The following is a 14,646-nucleotide window of genomic DNA, read 5'->3' on the forward strand; positions in this document are numbered from 1 at the left end:
ACGAAAATGCTATCACACTGGACTGCCTAATGTCTATTTTTAAACATAAGACCTACTCTCCTTATTACACATCAGGAAACTTAATATTGCTAAGATGCTAGTCAAGATTAGCTACTATGTAGATTTTTTGGGTCTTTGATGCTTCTGCCTTTAAAAAAGTTTGAAGTAAATGGAAATGATTATTTGAAAATAGCAAAATTGTACTCAAATATAAAAGAAATAAATTGGCTAATAAAAACAGGTGTGTATTATATATATATTACATAATTTTGAGGTGAGCCCTGAAATGATGATGGTTCCAGCACGGGCCCTGCCAGTAGACTGGAGTTAGAATGCTAGCTGTGCTACTTACCAGCTGTCTGAAATTAGGTAAATTACTCAATATGGGAATGAAAACAATGCCTATATCAGAGAGCTATTGTAAAAATAACTCAAAATAACAAGTGATAGTGCTTGGAAGAGATTAGATATTCCTTGACTAAGTGACGGTTTCCCTCCTCTTATCTGGGCCTCTGTTCACTCATCAGAAGCATGAGGGTAAGGGAGATGACGTCTGAAGTCCCTTCTAGGATAAGAGTCATCAGCAGCCAGGCTGTCTTGCCAGACTCTCATTACAAGACAGTGAAACCTTTTGCTGTAGGCAGATGGAGGAGGACTAACAAGAGGGACCCAGAGGCTGACTGAAAACTCCCAGGGGAATGAGCAAGGAGACTTCAGAGACTGGGACTTGAGGGTCCTAGCAGGCCCCTACCTTGGCTTCCTAGGTCTGATTCATTGTACCAATGCATTTGCTGTAGCTAATTACTTATGAGATTATTTATTTAATACCTGCCCTTCCCAGAGGCTAAACTTTGAGGATTAATAACTTCACCTGTTTTGTTCACTACATGTTTATATTGCCTGGCACACAGTAGGCCCACAGTAAATATCTTTTGAATGAATAAGTCTCTTTTCTTACAGTAAATACATTTTTTTTTTTTTTGAGATGGAGTTTTGCCGTTTTTGCCCAGGCTGGAGTGCAATGGCACGGTCTCAGCTCACTGCAACCTCCGCCTCCCGGGTTCAAGTGCTTCTCCTGCCTCAGCCTCCCAAGTAGCTGGGATTACAGGCAACTGCCACCACGCCCGGCTAATTTTTGTATTTTTAGTAGAGACGGGGTTTTCGCCATGTTGGCCAGGCTGGTCTCGAACTCCTGACCTCAGGTGATCTGCCCGTCTCGGCCTCCCAAAGTGCTGGGATTATAGGCATGAGCCACCACATCCAGCCAATAAGAACATTTCTTTAAATGGAAGAAATTAATTTTATTTATAAACCAACAATTTAAATGCCCTAGTGAAATCAGCCATTAGGAGGAAATTTGCAGTGAATGTAAATTTCTTTAAAAGTTTTTTAAAATCAAAATTGTATATATTTATGGTATACAACAGTGAATGTAAATTTCTATTTAGCAAGTGAATTTTTCTTAAAAGGAGGCATACTTACAGGAAGAAAACACATTAACAGCTCCCTGAGAGGGCTCTGAGTATTTAGTTTGGTGGACTGAACAGTAGCATCAATTAATCTTCCCACATATCTTGGACTTTATCAGATTAGGATGAAGAATTTTGGAACTGAATCCACTCTGGTTGTCTTAATAGAAGAATTTTCTGAGCAAAAAGCAAAGCCTATTCTTATTTTTCCATCTATGACCTGGCTGAAGGGTCAGTCTAGGGATGGCTTTCTGACAAGTCACAGAAGGCGGCACTGATGACTGCAGACACCTTAACTGAACAATCCTTCAGTACTTATCACTGTTCCCTCCAAGCTACTGTCTTTCCAGATTCACTGGACATTGCCAATCCCTGGTAAATGAACTGTCAACAACCAACAAAAATCTTACCTGATCTAACAAGTTCAATATTCCAACGAAACTTGCTTCTTGTAGAAGTCTGGAAGGCTTGCCCTTTACTCACGCACTCATTTATTCATTTATTTATTCACACCATTCACTTATCCAATCAACAAATATTCTCAACCCTAAAAAATCCTGAGATGATTCTGGATAATAACAAGAAAGTTTAGACAAAGTAGCAATCAGCAGCACAAGGGCTGCACCAGGAACTAAAGGAATACCTAACCACATATTGTGCCTGGAATATCTTTCTGCCCAACTGCAGTGTCACTCTACAGAAATCTTTCTAAATCTCATTTTAGGAAGAATGTCTTTGGATATTCCTCTATTAATATCCTTAGTGTAGTGCTTATGATATTACATTGACATTAACCGCTTCCACTCACCAGACTGAGCTCCTTGAGGGAAAACAACTGTGTCATCCAATCCTCTTTGTGTCCCTGGTATCCAGCACAGGGCCTGGCATGTAGAATTTATTACCAATGCAGCAGTTCTCCAGATTCCAATGAAGCTAACAGATTTCTAGGTATTATCAGACCTGCATTGTCCAGTATGATAGCCACTAGCTACATGTGGCCATGAAGCACTCGAAATGTGGTTAGGCAGGATGAATTGAGACGTGCTGTAAGTATTTAAAAAACATCAAATTTCAGAGACTTAGTACAAAATAATGTAAGATATCCCTAATAAGTTTTACACTGATTACATGTTGAAATGGTAATACTTTGGATATTGGGTTAAGTGATTACTAAAATTCATGTCACTTGTTTCTTTCTACTTTTTAAAATGTGGCTATTAGAAAATTTAAAATTAAATATGTGGCTCACCTTATATTTCTATAGGATAATGCTGGACTAAATCAAAGGTTATTTTCATGTACAGCCACAACTGGTCTCTTGTACTTGATTCTCTTAAGTCATGTTGGTAGGAAGGGGAATTTGGTTTAATGACTAAAAAAAATTAGGTTTTCATTAAGCCTGTTTTCAGAATATCCAGGGACTACGGACTTTTTTTGTCTAAAATTTTATCAGTATGTCCTACACTTTTTAGTAAGTTTGCCTTTTTAAAGAAAAAATAGTAATAATTCCAACTCTTGCTGAGTTTAACTCTTCGTTGCGTCAAAGTCTTACCAAGGACATAAAATATCCATGCAGCCAACACTTAAATAGCTCTTCAGTTTCTGGCTACAAGTGACTCTGTTATCTTCTATGCTCCCTCAGCCTCTGGCATCCTGAGCAGTCAACCCCTCCCATTCTGAGCTCTTTCCACTGACCTCAGAAGAAGGCTGGCTCAAATAACACACTTGTCAAAACACCTAGGTAAGCACATCTGTGGGAGACACCATATAAATAGACATATGGAAACAGAGTCCTCTGTACTGATAACAAAAACCATTTACAAATTCCTTGCACCTTCCAAAAGGTTTATTCCTGCAAGGACTAGTTAAATGTGAATGTCACTAATAATTTTAATTCTGTCAGCTTAGACAGACCTGTTTTATAGAAGCACTGGCAAAGCTGCAATTGAAGGTGATTTTTAAGTTTTGGGTACTGCTATGGCAAAAATCCTCTGTGCTTAAATAGAGAAATGAAAATTGACCAACAGAGAATAACCGAAAATAAAAATGCTGAAAAGTTTCTAAGTGATCTGTGGGAAAGGCTGAAAGAGTTGGCTTTCACTGGTCTACAGAAAGAGAAATACAAAAATAACAGTCCTATTTACTTCTGTCTCCTCTCCATACAGGAAACCATGAGTTTGGCACATGGTAAGTGTTAAATAAATATTAGTCAAATGAAAATACAAATGTATAGGTGCTTATTATTTAAAGGAATATTGCAATCACTGTGCTTTCCTTGTTTTTTGTTTGTTTGTTTGTTTGTTTTTATCCTGACTGGTACAGTAGACACAACATAGCTTCCAATTTTACTCAGAATAAAATTCATAGTCCTTACCATGGGCTACAAAGCCCTACATGATCTGCAACCCAACTATCTGTTAGCTTTGACTCTGACCACTCGCCCCATTACCTTACTCTGTTCCAGCATCCTGACCAACTTGCGTTCCTCAAATAAGACACATATCCCTCCCTCAGTGCCCTTGCAGCTGGTCATCCCTTTGCCTAGAAACTCATTCCTTCAGTATCTGCTCAAATGTCACCTCATCAGAGAGGCTTTCTTCACTACCTCATCCAAATATACCCCACCCATTTATCCTGCTATATTTGTCCTCATAATTTCTTACCACTTGACATACTATATGTTTTATTTATTTGTCTCCCCAAACTGGAGTGAGTTTTAGCAGGGCAGATACCTTATTCATTTTGTTCACAGCTGTATTCCTTGTGCCTAGGAAGTCTCTGGTACATTGTAGGAGTTCAATAAATATCTGCCAAATGAATACATTAATGAACATTAAATTGGAGTCCAGACACCTGGGGTCTACTCCTAATTCTATTCCAAAAAATTCTGTGGCTGACCGGGCACGGTGGCTCATGCCTATAATCCCAGGATTTTGGGAGGCTGGAGGCAGATGGATTGCTTGGGCCAAGGAGTTCAAGACCAGCCTGGGCAACATGGCAAAACCCTGTCTCTTATAAAAATACAAAAAAGTAGCCAGGCCTGGTGATGCACACCTGTAGTCCCAGCTACTCAGGAGGCTGAGATGGGAGGATCACCTGAGCCTGGTTAATCAAGGCTGCAGTGAGCCGTGATCACGCCACTGCAATCCAGCCTGGGCAATCAGAGTGAGATCCTACCTCAAGGAAAAAAAAAAAAATTGTGTGACTTTGAACAAACGACTCCTGACAGTTTCTGAATCTAAAATCAGATCGGTTGAGAACAGATACTTCTAAAGCCTCTGCTAGCTCTAAAATCCTGTGAGTTTTATAATCTGCCTTTCACAAAAGTTCTCCCGTGAAGTTTTAGAAACATAAAAGTCTTTTTTGATATCCACAAACTACAAGCACTATGAGGCATTTTATTATGATTCAAAACACTGCTCCAATGATGAAGCCTTCTCCAACCCTTCCAGGTAGCATGGATTCCAAGACTTTGAGGTGCTTCATACACACCTTTTCTTCCTTAAATCTCTTCTAACAGCTAATGACATAATTACGTTTTTCTGTTTCTCCAACTAGAAGGTGAATATGAGGACAGTAATGGATTCTTATTTTTGTATCCCCAGCACCTCGCATTGTCTATGGCAAATATTAATAGTAGGCACTCCATGAATGTTTAGTGAATGAATGAATACAGAGTGAAATAGGATCATTATTTATACTGAAAGCTGAGACCATCTCTCCCTTCATGGATGAATGGTGGGCAGAAGGTAGAGCCTTCCTGCTAATAATGACTCATCTGATGGAATAAAAGAAACTAAAGCTTAATGGGAACCTACTAAGAACCAAGCACTCCTACACACATTCACATAATTTATGCAATCCTTATGACAACCTTATGAATTAGGAATTCTTATTATTTTACAGATGAGAAAATTGGGCTCAAAGAGGACAGGATTTTCCCATTATGGAACAACTAATAGGATTCACAGGCCTCTTGATGCTACATGTCACATTCATATCACTGGATGATATATCAGAAGGATAGTTCTCTGATCCAATATCCATGTTGGTGTATGTAAATGATGAGCTTTCCTGCACTACGAAAGCATTTTATAATTAAAGAGAATTTTTCCTCAATTCAGAAAGGTAACTATAGATAATTATATATATCATACCTGAAAGGGTAAAGGAAAGTTTACAGATTACTTTGTGTCTTTTGAATTTTTAAAAATGAAGGTTTGCCAACCAAAAATAAAATTGTAAGCCCCCGACCATCTGAATGGACCCCTCCTTTCAGCAAGGGCATTCCAAAGCTAACCTGAAAAACTCACTCAGGCCGTGATGGTGGAGGTGGGGAGATGGAACATGCCTCACTACACTACACCCCCCTCCCTTTTGGAATTACTGATAGAACAACTCTTTCAGTCTAATAAGAAACATTTACAATCTATTCCCTCTCCAGCTGGCTACCTGGAGGCTTCATCTGCATGATAAAACTTTGGTCTCAACATCCCCTTATCATAACGCAGACATTCCTTTCCACTGATTCCAAGTCTTAAGAGAATAACTTAACTCTTTCAACCAATTGCCAATCAGAAAAAACTTAAACCTACCTATAACCTAGAAGCCCCCATGCCTTTCAGTTTTCCCACCTTTCTGGACCAAACCAATGTGCATCTTACATGTATTTGATTGAGGTCTCATGTCTCCCTAAAATGTGTAAAATTAAGCTGTCCCCCAACCACCTTGGCCACATGTTCTCAGGATCTCCTGCGGGCTGTGTCACAGGCCATTGGTCACTCATATTTGGCTCAGAATCAATCTCTTCAAATATTTTACAGAGTTTGATGCTTTTTTGTCGACATGTGTTTTTCCTAAATCCAGAAGTTTTGCTGACTTCCTGTTAACCTTGTCATCAAATAAAAAATAAACTGGATGCTTTTTCCAGGCCTCCATTTTCCATATTCCCTCATGTTTCCCTCCACTCTTATTTATTCTGACCTCTTTCCCTGGTGTCCACCTTACTGTCTGTAGTCAGAACAGGCTGAAGTTTACTGCAGACAAATCACATCCTTTTCTGAAGGCCTTGACCTTTGTCAAATGGCAATGCAACCCCAAAGTGAATTGTCAGCTGCTCACATTTTAGTGTAAATGAGTTTTCAGATTCTCTTGGTTGTAAATTGTGGTTGGGCAAGGATATGAGGATCCCAGACAACAGTAAGGGAAAGGTTATAAAAGCTGAGCTTGACAGACTTCCCCTTCTCAACACTGCCAAGGGATCGCAGGTCCCCTACTCCCTGATCCACTTCCTACAGGTGCCTTCTCCTCTGCTCTTCCTGTTTGTAGTCCCTGCCCACTACTTCAAGGCAGCTCCAGCCCAACACTCCCTCTTCTGCCCTTGCACAGTACCCATAGTCCTCCCTTCCACCTCTATATACTCTCACACTCCCCATGTTAGGGAAACGTTTCCCCATAGGGGAAAAAGTTAGGGAAACTTTTTCCACAAGGTCCTTGAGGCCAGGGACTGTGCTTGCTTCCCACTTGGTAGTTGTTTGATAAACAGGTGACATACATTCAGGACTTCTTGTCTGACCACCCATCCTCCTCAATGCCCCTCTATGGGCTACTTCTTCAACATCGGCTCTGCTGGCTTTGATTAGGTAAGCTGGGCGTTCTGAGATGGTACACACCCACCTGCCACCTTCAAAGCCTTTCTACTGTTATGAACAGACTGAGGAAGAGACATCACTGACTGACACACAGTCAGGAAAAAACCCAAAACTCATACTCAAGGAAAACAAGTGAAGGTAGAAGCTAATCCAGATAGACATTAGATGATTTCTATTATTCTCATTTTAGGGCCTTCTTAAAGGGACGGAGGGTGGGAGATCGAAGGGTGGGAGGTGCATCTTTTTTACATAGTATTACTTCATCGCATTCACGGAAACTGATATTTGGGACCAGGACTTGAAGAACAGGGATTACTGAAACTCATGCTTCTTTTCCCCCAAAGAATTTATGGGCCTTTGTATCAAAATAAGGTCACCTTATTGAAGCCTAGCCTACTGCTAGGCCCCCGGGGAGACCGCCATTCATCGGAATGTACCAGTGCGACTTCACCGCCTCCACCCCACCCCCTTCTCCTCTAGCGCAGGATTTCGCGATTGTTCCTGTGCCTCGGGCCAGATGTACGTGTTCCAGCACATTTCGGCAGTTATGCAGGACCTAAGTAAATCCTCAGGAATAAACAAGAGCAGCGAGTCACAAGGAGCTGGGGGCGGGGGTAATGAACTCTGCTGCAGGCGGGCCTGTCACTCCAGCTGACAGCGAGCACCTTCACCTTCAAGTTCTTTTAAACGACAGTGCACCCAGAGAGAAAGTGCCTAGCTCGAGGCAAACGAACCCCGGAGCTTAAAAACTTAAAGCAAACAAACAAGGGTGCTGCTAGCTGCCCTGCAGGCCCTGGGCCGAGGAGAGAGGCTCGCGCTACCTGGAGTCCGGCTCCTCCTCCGACTCCGCCGCCGTCTCGTCCTCCTCGCCCTCCGACTCCTCCTCGGTCTCCAGCTCCCGGGTCGCCTCCTCGTCCCCGTCGGAGCCGAGAAAGCTCTCGCCAGCGTGGTTGCTATCGCGGCTCGCCATCGCCTCTCCCGGGCCTGGGCCGGGGCCGGAGCCGGAGCCGCCCGCGCCGCGCCTGGTGTTCTCCCTCCGACTGCTCTGGCCCCTGCCCTCCCCAGCCCTGCCCCTGCGGGGGCGGCTCGGGTTCCCGGCGCCGGGGGCGGGCGAGCCCCGCGACTTTAAATAGAAGGCGTCAAAGTTTCGCCACCGAGCTTCTGGGGCCCGGGCTCAGCTTCTCCTCTTCCCTGAGCCCTCCCCCGCCCCCGTTTCGCCAGATCCCTGGCGGGCCTTTCGGACAACTGGAGATCACTTTAAGGGGCGCGGGCTCCGGCTGCACCAGGGGGTTCAAAGGAGGAAAGGCAACCTAGCCCCGTCTCTTATTTCCTCCAGAGTGAGTCTTTTCGGTTTTGAGCTGAGATACTTTCTGGACCCTTTATCCCAAACAATATCCTGAGCTGGGCACTTAACTACCAGGCACTCTGCTAAGGGTCTCGCTTTCATTACCTCGATTCTGTGGTGGTACCTGTAGAAGGTTTTACTGTAGAGCTGGTTTCCCAGATGAGGAAACTGAGGCTCCGAAGAGCTCCAGCAGCTCAGGCTGTCATTGCTAGTAAAATGACCCAATGAGAAACAAAGCTAGGCGTGCCCTGCTCAAAAGCCCAGTTTTGAACCAGTGTTCCGTCCTGGCTCTCTTTATATCGCAAGTCAATATACTGTATATTTTCTTGCTCAGTGGTCCCTGTTATTGAGCCAGGAAACTTTATCTCCACTCATCTTAAACCTTGAGGAGGAGCAATTTCCCCCACGTTAGCAAAAAGCTAAGTTTTGTCTGAAACTGACCCAAATTCCCCAAACCTTTCCCCGGATCAAGTTGTGGTTAAAACCCCTCAATGGCTTCCCACTGCTCAAAGACTGAACCCCAACACCCTCACAAAGGTAACGGTTGCCTAACAGGCCGTTTTACCTGTCTACTCTTTTTTTTTTTTTTGAGATGGAGTCTTGCTCTTGTCGCCCAGACTGGAGTGCAATGGCGCGATCTCGGTCCAGTGCAACTTCCCCCTCCTGGGTTCACGCGATTCTCCTGCCTCAGCCTCCCGAGTAGCTGGGACTACAGGCGCGCACCACCATGCCCAGCTAATTTTTGTATTTTTAGTAGAGACGGGGTTTCACCATATTGGCTAGCCTAGTCTCGAACTCCTGACCTCAGGTGATCTGCCCACCTCAGCCTCCCAAAGTTCTGGAATTACAGGTGTGAGCCCCCACACCCAGCTGGTCAGGTGTCTTTAGAAGTCAGGAGTTCCCAACATTGTCAAGTCACTCCACTGTGTCTTTATTAACACAATTCCTTCTGCCTCAAAGGTTGGTCCCATTTTTACCAGGATACCCATCATTCAAGATCACCACCTTTCACTGAAATCCCAAAGTTAAACTCAGTACCTCTCTTCCAGGTTCCCACATAATCCTATATTCCAATTATGTTTGTATCTCCTTCCCCAGCAGACTTCGTAAGTTTACTACTCTTCTTTGTCCCATCATCCCCATCCCTTACAAGCCTACACACTAGCGAAGTAGCTAGCACATAGCAGGTACATATAATGGATGCTCCCTGAAGAGAACAGAACCAGACCTGCTATGTACAAATTGAGGTAACTTTACAATAAAGATATTCATTTCATGAGAATGATTTGATGGTTAGAAGAGTTAACATTTATTTTTAATTATAGCAAGTCACAGAGTTGTTAAATATGACTGTAAGCTGGGGATTATTCACCAGTTACACTAGCTGGTATGCATGCATTATGTCTGGAGGTAATGAACTGTAAATCATTGAATTACAGTACAGATACATCAGCTAGTGGGGCATAAGGAGGGAAAACAGCAGAGTCAAGGCTTCCACAGCTCACTAAACCAGGTTTAGCATCAGCAATATTTATTCTCTTAACACCAGCTAGACTTCACCATCAGTAATCCCAAATGACCATGCTCATCCAGGACAAAAGGAATTCAATCGCAGCTGTGGCAATCTGTTAAACACTAATCAAAATCACAGGTAGCCATTCTACGTTCCTTCCATCATTTAATTAAAAATTTCTTACAAACATTAATGTCTATGAGATTTATTTGCAAAGATCCTAGTTCAAATCAATTCAAAATTTAGAATTGTAGTACAGATTGCACATTTTAAACACCACTTTAACAACATATGCAAATACAGTCAACCCTCCGTATCCATGTAGGATTTGTGAATTCAACCAGGATGAAAAATATTTGGGAGGGGGTAGGGAGGAGGAAGAATGGTTGCATCTGTACCGAACAGGTATAGACTTTTTGTCTTGTCATTATTATTCCCTAAACAATACAGTATAACAACTATTTACATAGCATTTACATTGTATTACGTATCAGGTAATTTAGAGATGATTTAAAGTATCAAGAGAATGTGTGTAGGATATATGCAAACACTACACCATTTTATATAAGGGACTTGAGTATCTGTGGATTTTGGTATCTGAAGAGGACGGGGGTGACCTGGAATCAATCCCTCAATATACTGAGGGACAACTATATACAGAAATGGGCAGATCAACACAAACAGAAAATAATTTAGTACTCACCACACAAATAATTGAGATTAATAACTTAAAAGTCCAGAAAATTCTCTCATATATTAACAGTTCACTCATCTGACATATTTGGCCAGTTACATGTGCATAATTTCAGGCCTCAGTCTACTGATATAGAATTGGGTCTAAGTTTAGTGACTTCTTGATCTGTTTTTCGTGGTAAAACAAATGAAAAGAAGCAGAAGTAAGTGTGGGGCCACTGAAAACTGAGAAAACAGTGACAGTGAAGGAACCCACACCATGGTAAATTCTGGGATTTTATTAGGAAATGTCATAATACTGTAGAGGCAGAGGGTACATACTTACCCATCCCTGAAAGTTGCACAGTATTACTGAATAGTACTATGACTAATGCTTATAATGATTACCCAGTCATCACTAGAATATTTACTCTACTCAGTACATTCTGATTAAGAGATGCACAGTGTAAATTTTAGGAAAAATTCCCCCCCCCCAAAATATGAAAAGCTCAAATGCATAAAAAGTGTTACACATCAGGAATCTAAAAAATTCACTGTGTGTAAACTTTCATTCCTCATAATGCCAGAGACATAAGATATTGATGTCGTTACCTGGCTAATAAGCAGATTTAGTTCAGTTCTAGATGATAACTACAGCCTCGGTCTCATGTCAAAGCAAAGATTTTCACAGAAAAAAAAGGCACCTCAACAATGTCCATATATAAATTTTATTGCATTTGACATCATACAAAAATTTGAACTTAAGGAAGAAAATGAAAATGTGCACCTTTTACAAGTCAAAGAAAAGCAAAAGTTTTAGCATTTGGTCTGCAAAAAAAAAATACGTTAGAGGTACAAAACTGTACTACAGCAGGTCTAAAAAATGTTGGACATAGTTCTTCTGAAAAAGTTAAAACTGTTTTCAAGATTACTTTTTATATTTTAATTTACAGGCACTGACCAATTTACAAATATTTACATAAATCAAAAAGACCCTTAATAAACACTGTAGCTTTTTTTTTTAGCAGCCACCACTACTACTTTCATGTGAAAAAAGAAATACTAAAAAAGAGATTTTTTACAAACATTAAGCTTTTATTTATAATAATTTTATTGTGTCTTATCTAAAACATTTTGTGGTGACTTACTGCCTAAAAATTCCAGTTTAGATTACAATCCTATAATTGTACACAGAAAAATATCTGATACTACAAACAGGATATAATCTTAACTTTGATCTCAGTTTCTGCTGCTTCATGTCACAGAGAAAACAGAGCAGGAAAATGGCAAGTAAAACAGAAGTGCACATTGCACTAAGCTATCGTAAAGCACAGGAAACAATCTTTTCAAAATGTCTACACTGAACTGATTCTTTAAAACGATTCACTAACTGTTGTAAGAGTTAGTGCTCCTATTACTACAGTGCAAAATGTATTGTTGTTTCAATACAAAATTTAAAGCAATCTCAAGAGTACATCAAAAGCATGTGAAGTACTAATGAAATGCTAATGCAGACACACCCAAAGCCTCAGTCTATCCCAGTGAGTCAAGCAAAGACTTAAGGCAATTGTTCAGTATTTCATGACTGCAGTGATTTGACTGAAATGAAAGATTTCGTTTCGCTTCAAGTAACTGAACAACTGACTTGAATCTTCACTTTACTAGAACAGACTTTGACAACAAACTATCTAACATAGGTTATACTTTAAGCATGTATGAATTAGACCCTTTCCAAAATTCTACACATCTCTTCAGGATTAGCATGTGGTACAATTAATTGAAGTTATATCAAAAACTTTGTATTTGTTCAGTTAATTTCCCAAAATATATTTTACCTGATCACCTGAAAACACATGCAATATTACTCATCATCAATGTAAACATTTTCAAAAATACATTTTTAAATCAAAGGGGTTTATTAGGAAATGTCATAATAAAATATGCAATCTTTATATGTCTTTTTAAAAATAAAACATGAAAACAAGAACTATGAAAAAAGCAACTATGATGGAGGTAAACATAATGTATTATGATGAAACTATTGTTCTTTATTTCTTGGAAGAATTTATTAAGAAATAGAGGCCAGTTATCTTTTCAGGACAGCAGCTCTTACAGGTAGTATACTGTTCAAATCTCTCTTGTTTTTCAATCTGTGCCATGACTGGGAGAGAAAGAAAAATCATTCTTAAAACCCAAAATTTATGCAGAACAAAAGACTGAGAGTTTAAAAGAATGTTAATAGTTGGTTCTCTCTAGGTGATAAATTTTGAATAATTTTTTCCTTCAAGTTTTTTCTTTTTTTGAGATAAGGTCTCACTCTGCCACCCAAGCTGGAGTGCAGTGGTGCAATCTCGGCTCACTACAACCTCCGCTTTCCAGGCTCAAGAGATCGTCCCACCTCTGCCTCCTGAGTAGCTGGGATTACAGGCGTATGCCATCACGCTCAGCTATTTTTAAATTTTTTTGTAGAGACAAGGTCTCACTGTATTGCCCAGGCTGGCTGAGTTTTTATTTTCCAAGTTTTTAACACAGTGTAAATATTGTTTCTGTCATCAGAAAAGAAAATGTTATTTAAAAACTCCATATTTTTATGGTCCCAATTCATTAATAAAGAAATGGGCACATAGGTGGTACTGAAAGATACAACTGACAATATTAATATTTATTCACGGATTAATTCAATCTAAAAATAGCAAGGTAATTAAGACAAAACCTTTGGATTTGAGAAGAGAGGATTATTTCAATTATTTGATTGTCTTACATCTTTACTAGCTTTTTGCATTAAAAATAATAATTATGAGACTGGGTATAGTGTCTCATGCCTATAATTCCAGAATTCTGGGAGGCTGAGGTGGGCAGATCACTTGAGCTCAGGAGCTCAAGGCCAGCCTGGGCAACATGGTGAAACCCTGTCTGTACAAAAAATACCAAAATTGGCTGGATATGGTGGCACACGCCTATAGTCCCAGCACTCAGGAGGCTGAGGTGGGAGGATCATTGAGCGCAGGAGATTGAGGCTGCCTGAGTCTGGGTAACAGAGCAAGACCCTGTCTCAAAAAAATATATAGTATTTATGAAGGAGAGAGTACATTTACAATAAGGCACTTTATGTATGCCTCTGGAAAATTCACATGGTGATTTGAATTGATAAGGAGAAGAAAAGAAACTTGTTCGCAAGCTAAAAATCTGTCTCACTACTTGGTGACTGCAGATCTTTGTATTCTAGTCTCATGTCAGTTATTCAATTGTCTAAAAGTATTGGTTTTACAACTAAACAATCCTAAATGAAAGCTCACTCATCAATAAGAACACCAATGTAGCATTGCTAATTTTGAGTTCTCAATTTAATCTGATAGACAAAAATATTCTCTCTTGAATATTTGTTTTAAAATTAAAGAATTTCTATAAGACAAATTTTCTATTCTGGTTGCCAAATTAAGAAAGTCTCATTTGAAGGACAGCTTGTAATAGAATACTTATATTTTATCTATTTATTTATTTATTTGAAACAAGGTCTCACTCTATTACTCATGCTCAGGCTGGAGTGCGGTGGCACAATCACAGCTCACTGCACCCTCAACCTCCTGGGCTCAAGGCTTTTCTCTCCACTCAGCCTCCCCAGTAGCTAAGATACAGGTGCATACCACTACACCCAGGGGTGGGGTGGGGTGGGGTGAGGTGAGGTGGGGTGTGTGTGTGTGTGTGTGTGTGTGCGTGCGTGCGTGCAAGCACGTGCGTGCATGTGTGTGTGTGAACTATGTCTTGCTATGCGTTGCCCAGGCTGGTCTTAAACTCCTGGCCTCAAGCAATCCTCCTGCCTTGGCCTCACAAAGTGTTTGGATTACAGGTGTGAACCATTGCACCTGGCCATTATTTTTATTCATTTTTTTTTTAGAGGTGGAGTCTCTCACTCTGTTGTCTAGGCTTGAAGTGCAGCAACTTGATAATAGCCCACTGCAGCCTCGAACTCCTGGTTCCAGTGATACTCATGCCTCA

General features: G+C 40.7%; 2 protein-coding genes across 16 annotated transcripts in view; both read right to left on the reverse strand.

The window, feature by feature from the left end:
* Nucleotides 1-9,098, reverse strand: part of CMYA5 (cardiomyopathy associated 5) — a 104,261-nt gene extending 95,163 nt beyond the window's left edge. Inside the window, exon 1 of one of the 2 annotated variants that reach the window (XR_008673032.2) lies at nt 7,942-9,098. Coding sequence is in view for 1 of the 2 variants with exons in the window: in XM_004058646.5 (XP_004058694.5) it covers nt 7,942-8,090 (149 nt within the window). In the remaining variant the exon portion in view is untranslated. The remainder of the gene's footprint in view (nt 1-7,941) is intronic. The other variant, XM_004058646.5, reaches the window with a different exon arrangement.
* A 2,266-nt stretch (nt 9,099-11,364) lies between these two features.
* The window catches only part of TENT2 (terminal nucleotidyltransferase 2), a 74,556-nt gene continuing 71,274 nt past the window's right edge, over nt 11,365-14,646 (reverse strand). For all 14 annotated transcript variants that reach the window (XM_055366960.2, XM_055366955.2, XM_019013598.4 and 11 more), the window contains one exon: nt 11,365-12,811. In XM_055366960.2, coding sequence (XP_055222935.1) covers nt 12,737-12,811 — 75 coding nt within the window. In that variant the 3' untranslated portion in view covers nt 11,365-12,736. The remainder of the gene's footprint in view (nt 12,812-14,646) is intronic.

Source organism: Gorilla gorilla, chromosome 19 (genome assembly GCF_029281585.2).
Source record: "Gorilla gorilla gorilla isolate KB3781 chromosome 19, NHGRI_mGorGor1-v2.1_pri, whole genome shotgun sequence".
NCBI classification, from domain to species: domain Eukaryota; kingdom Metazoa; phylum Chordata; class Mammalia; order Primates; family Hominidae; genus Gorilla; species Gorilla gorilla.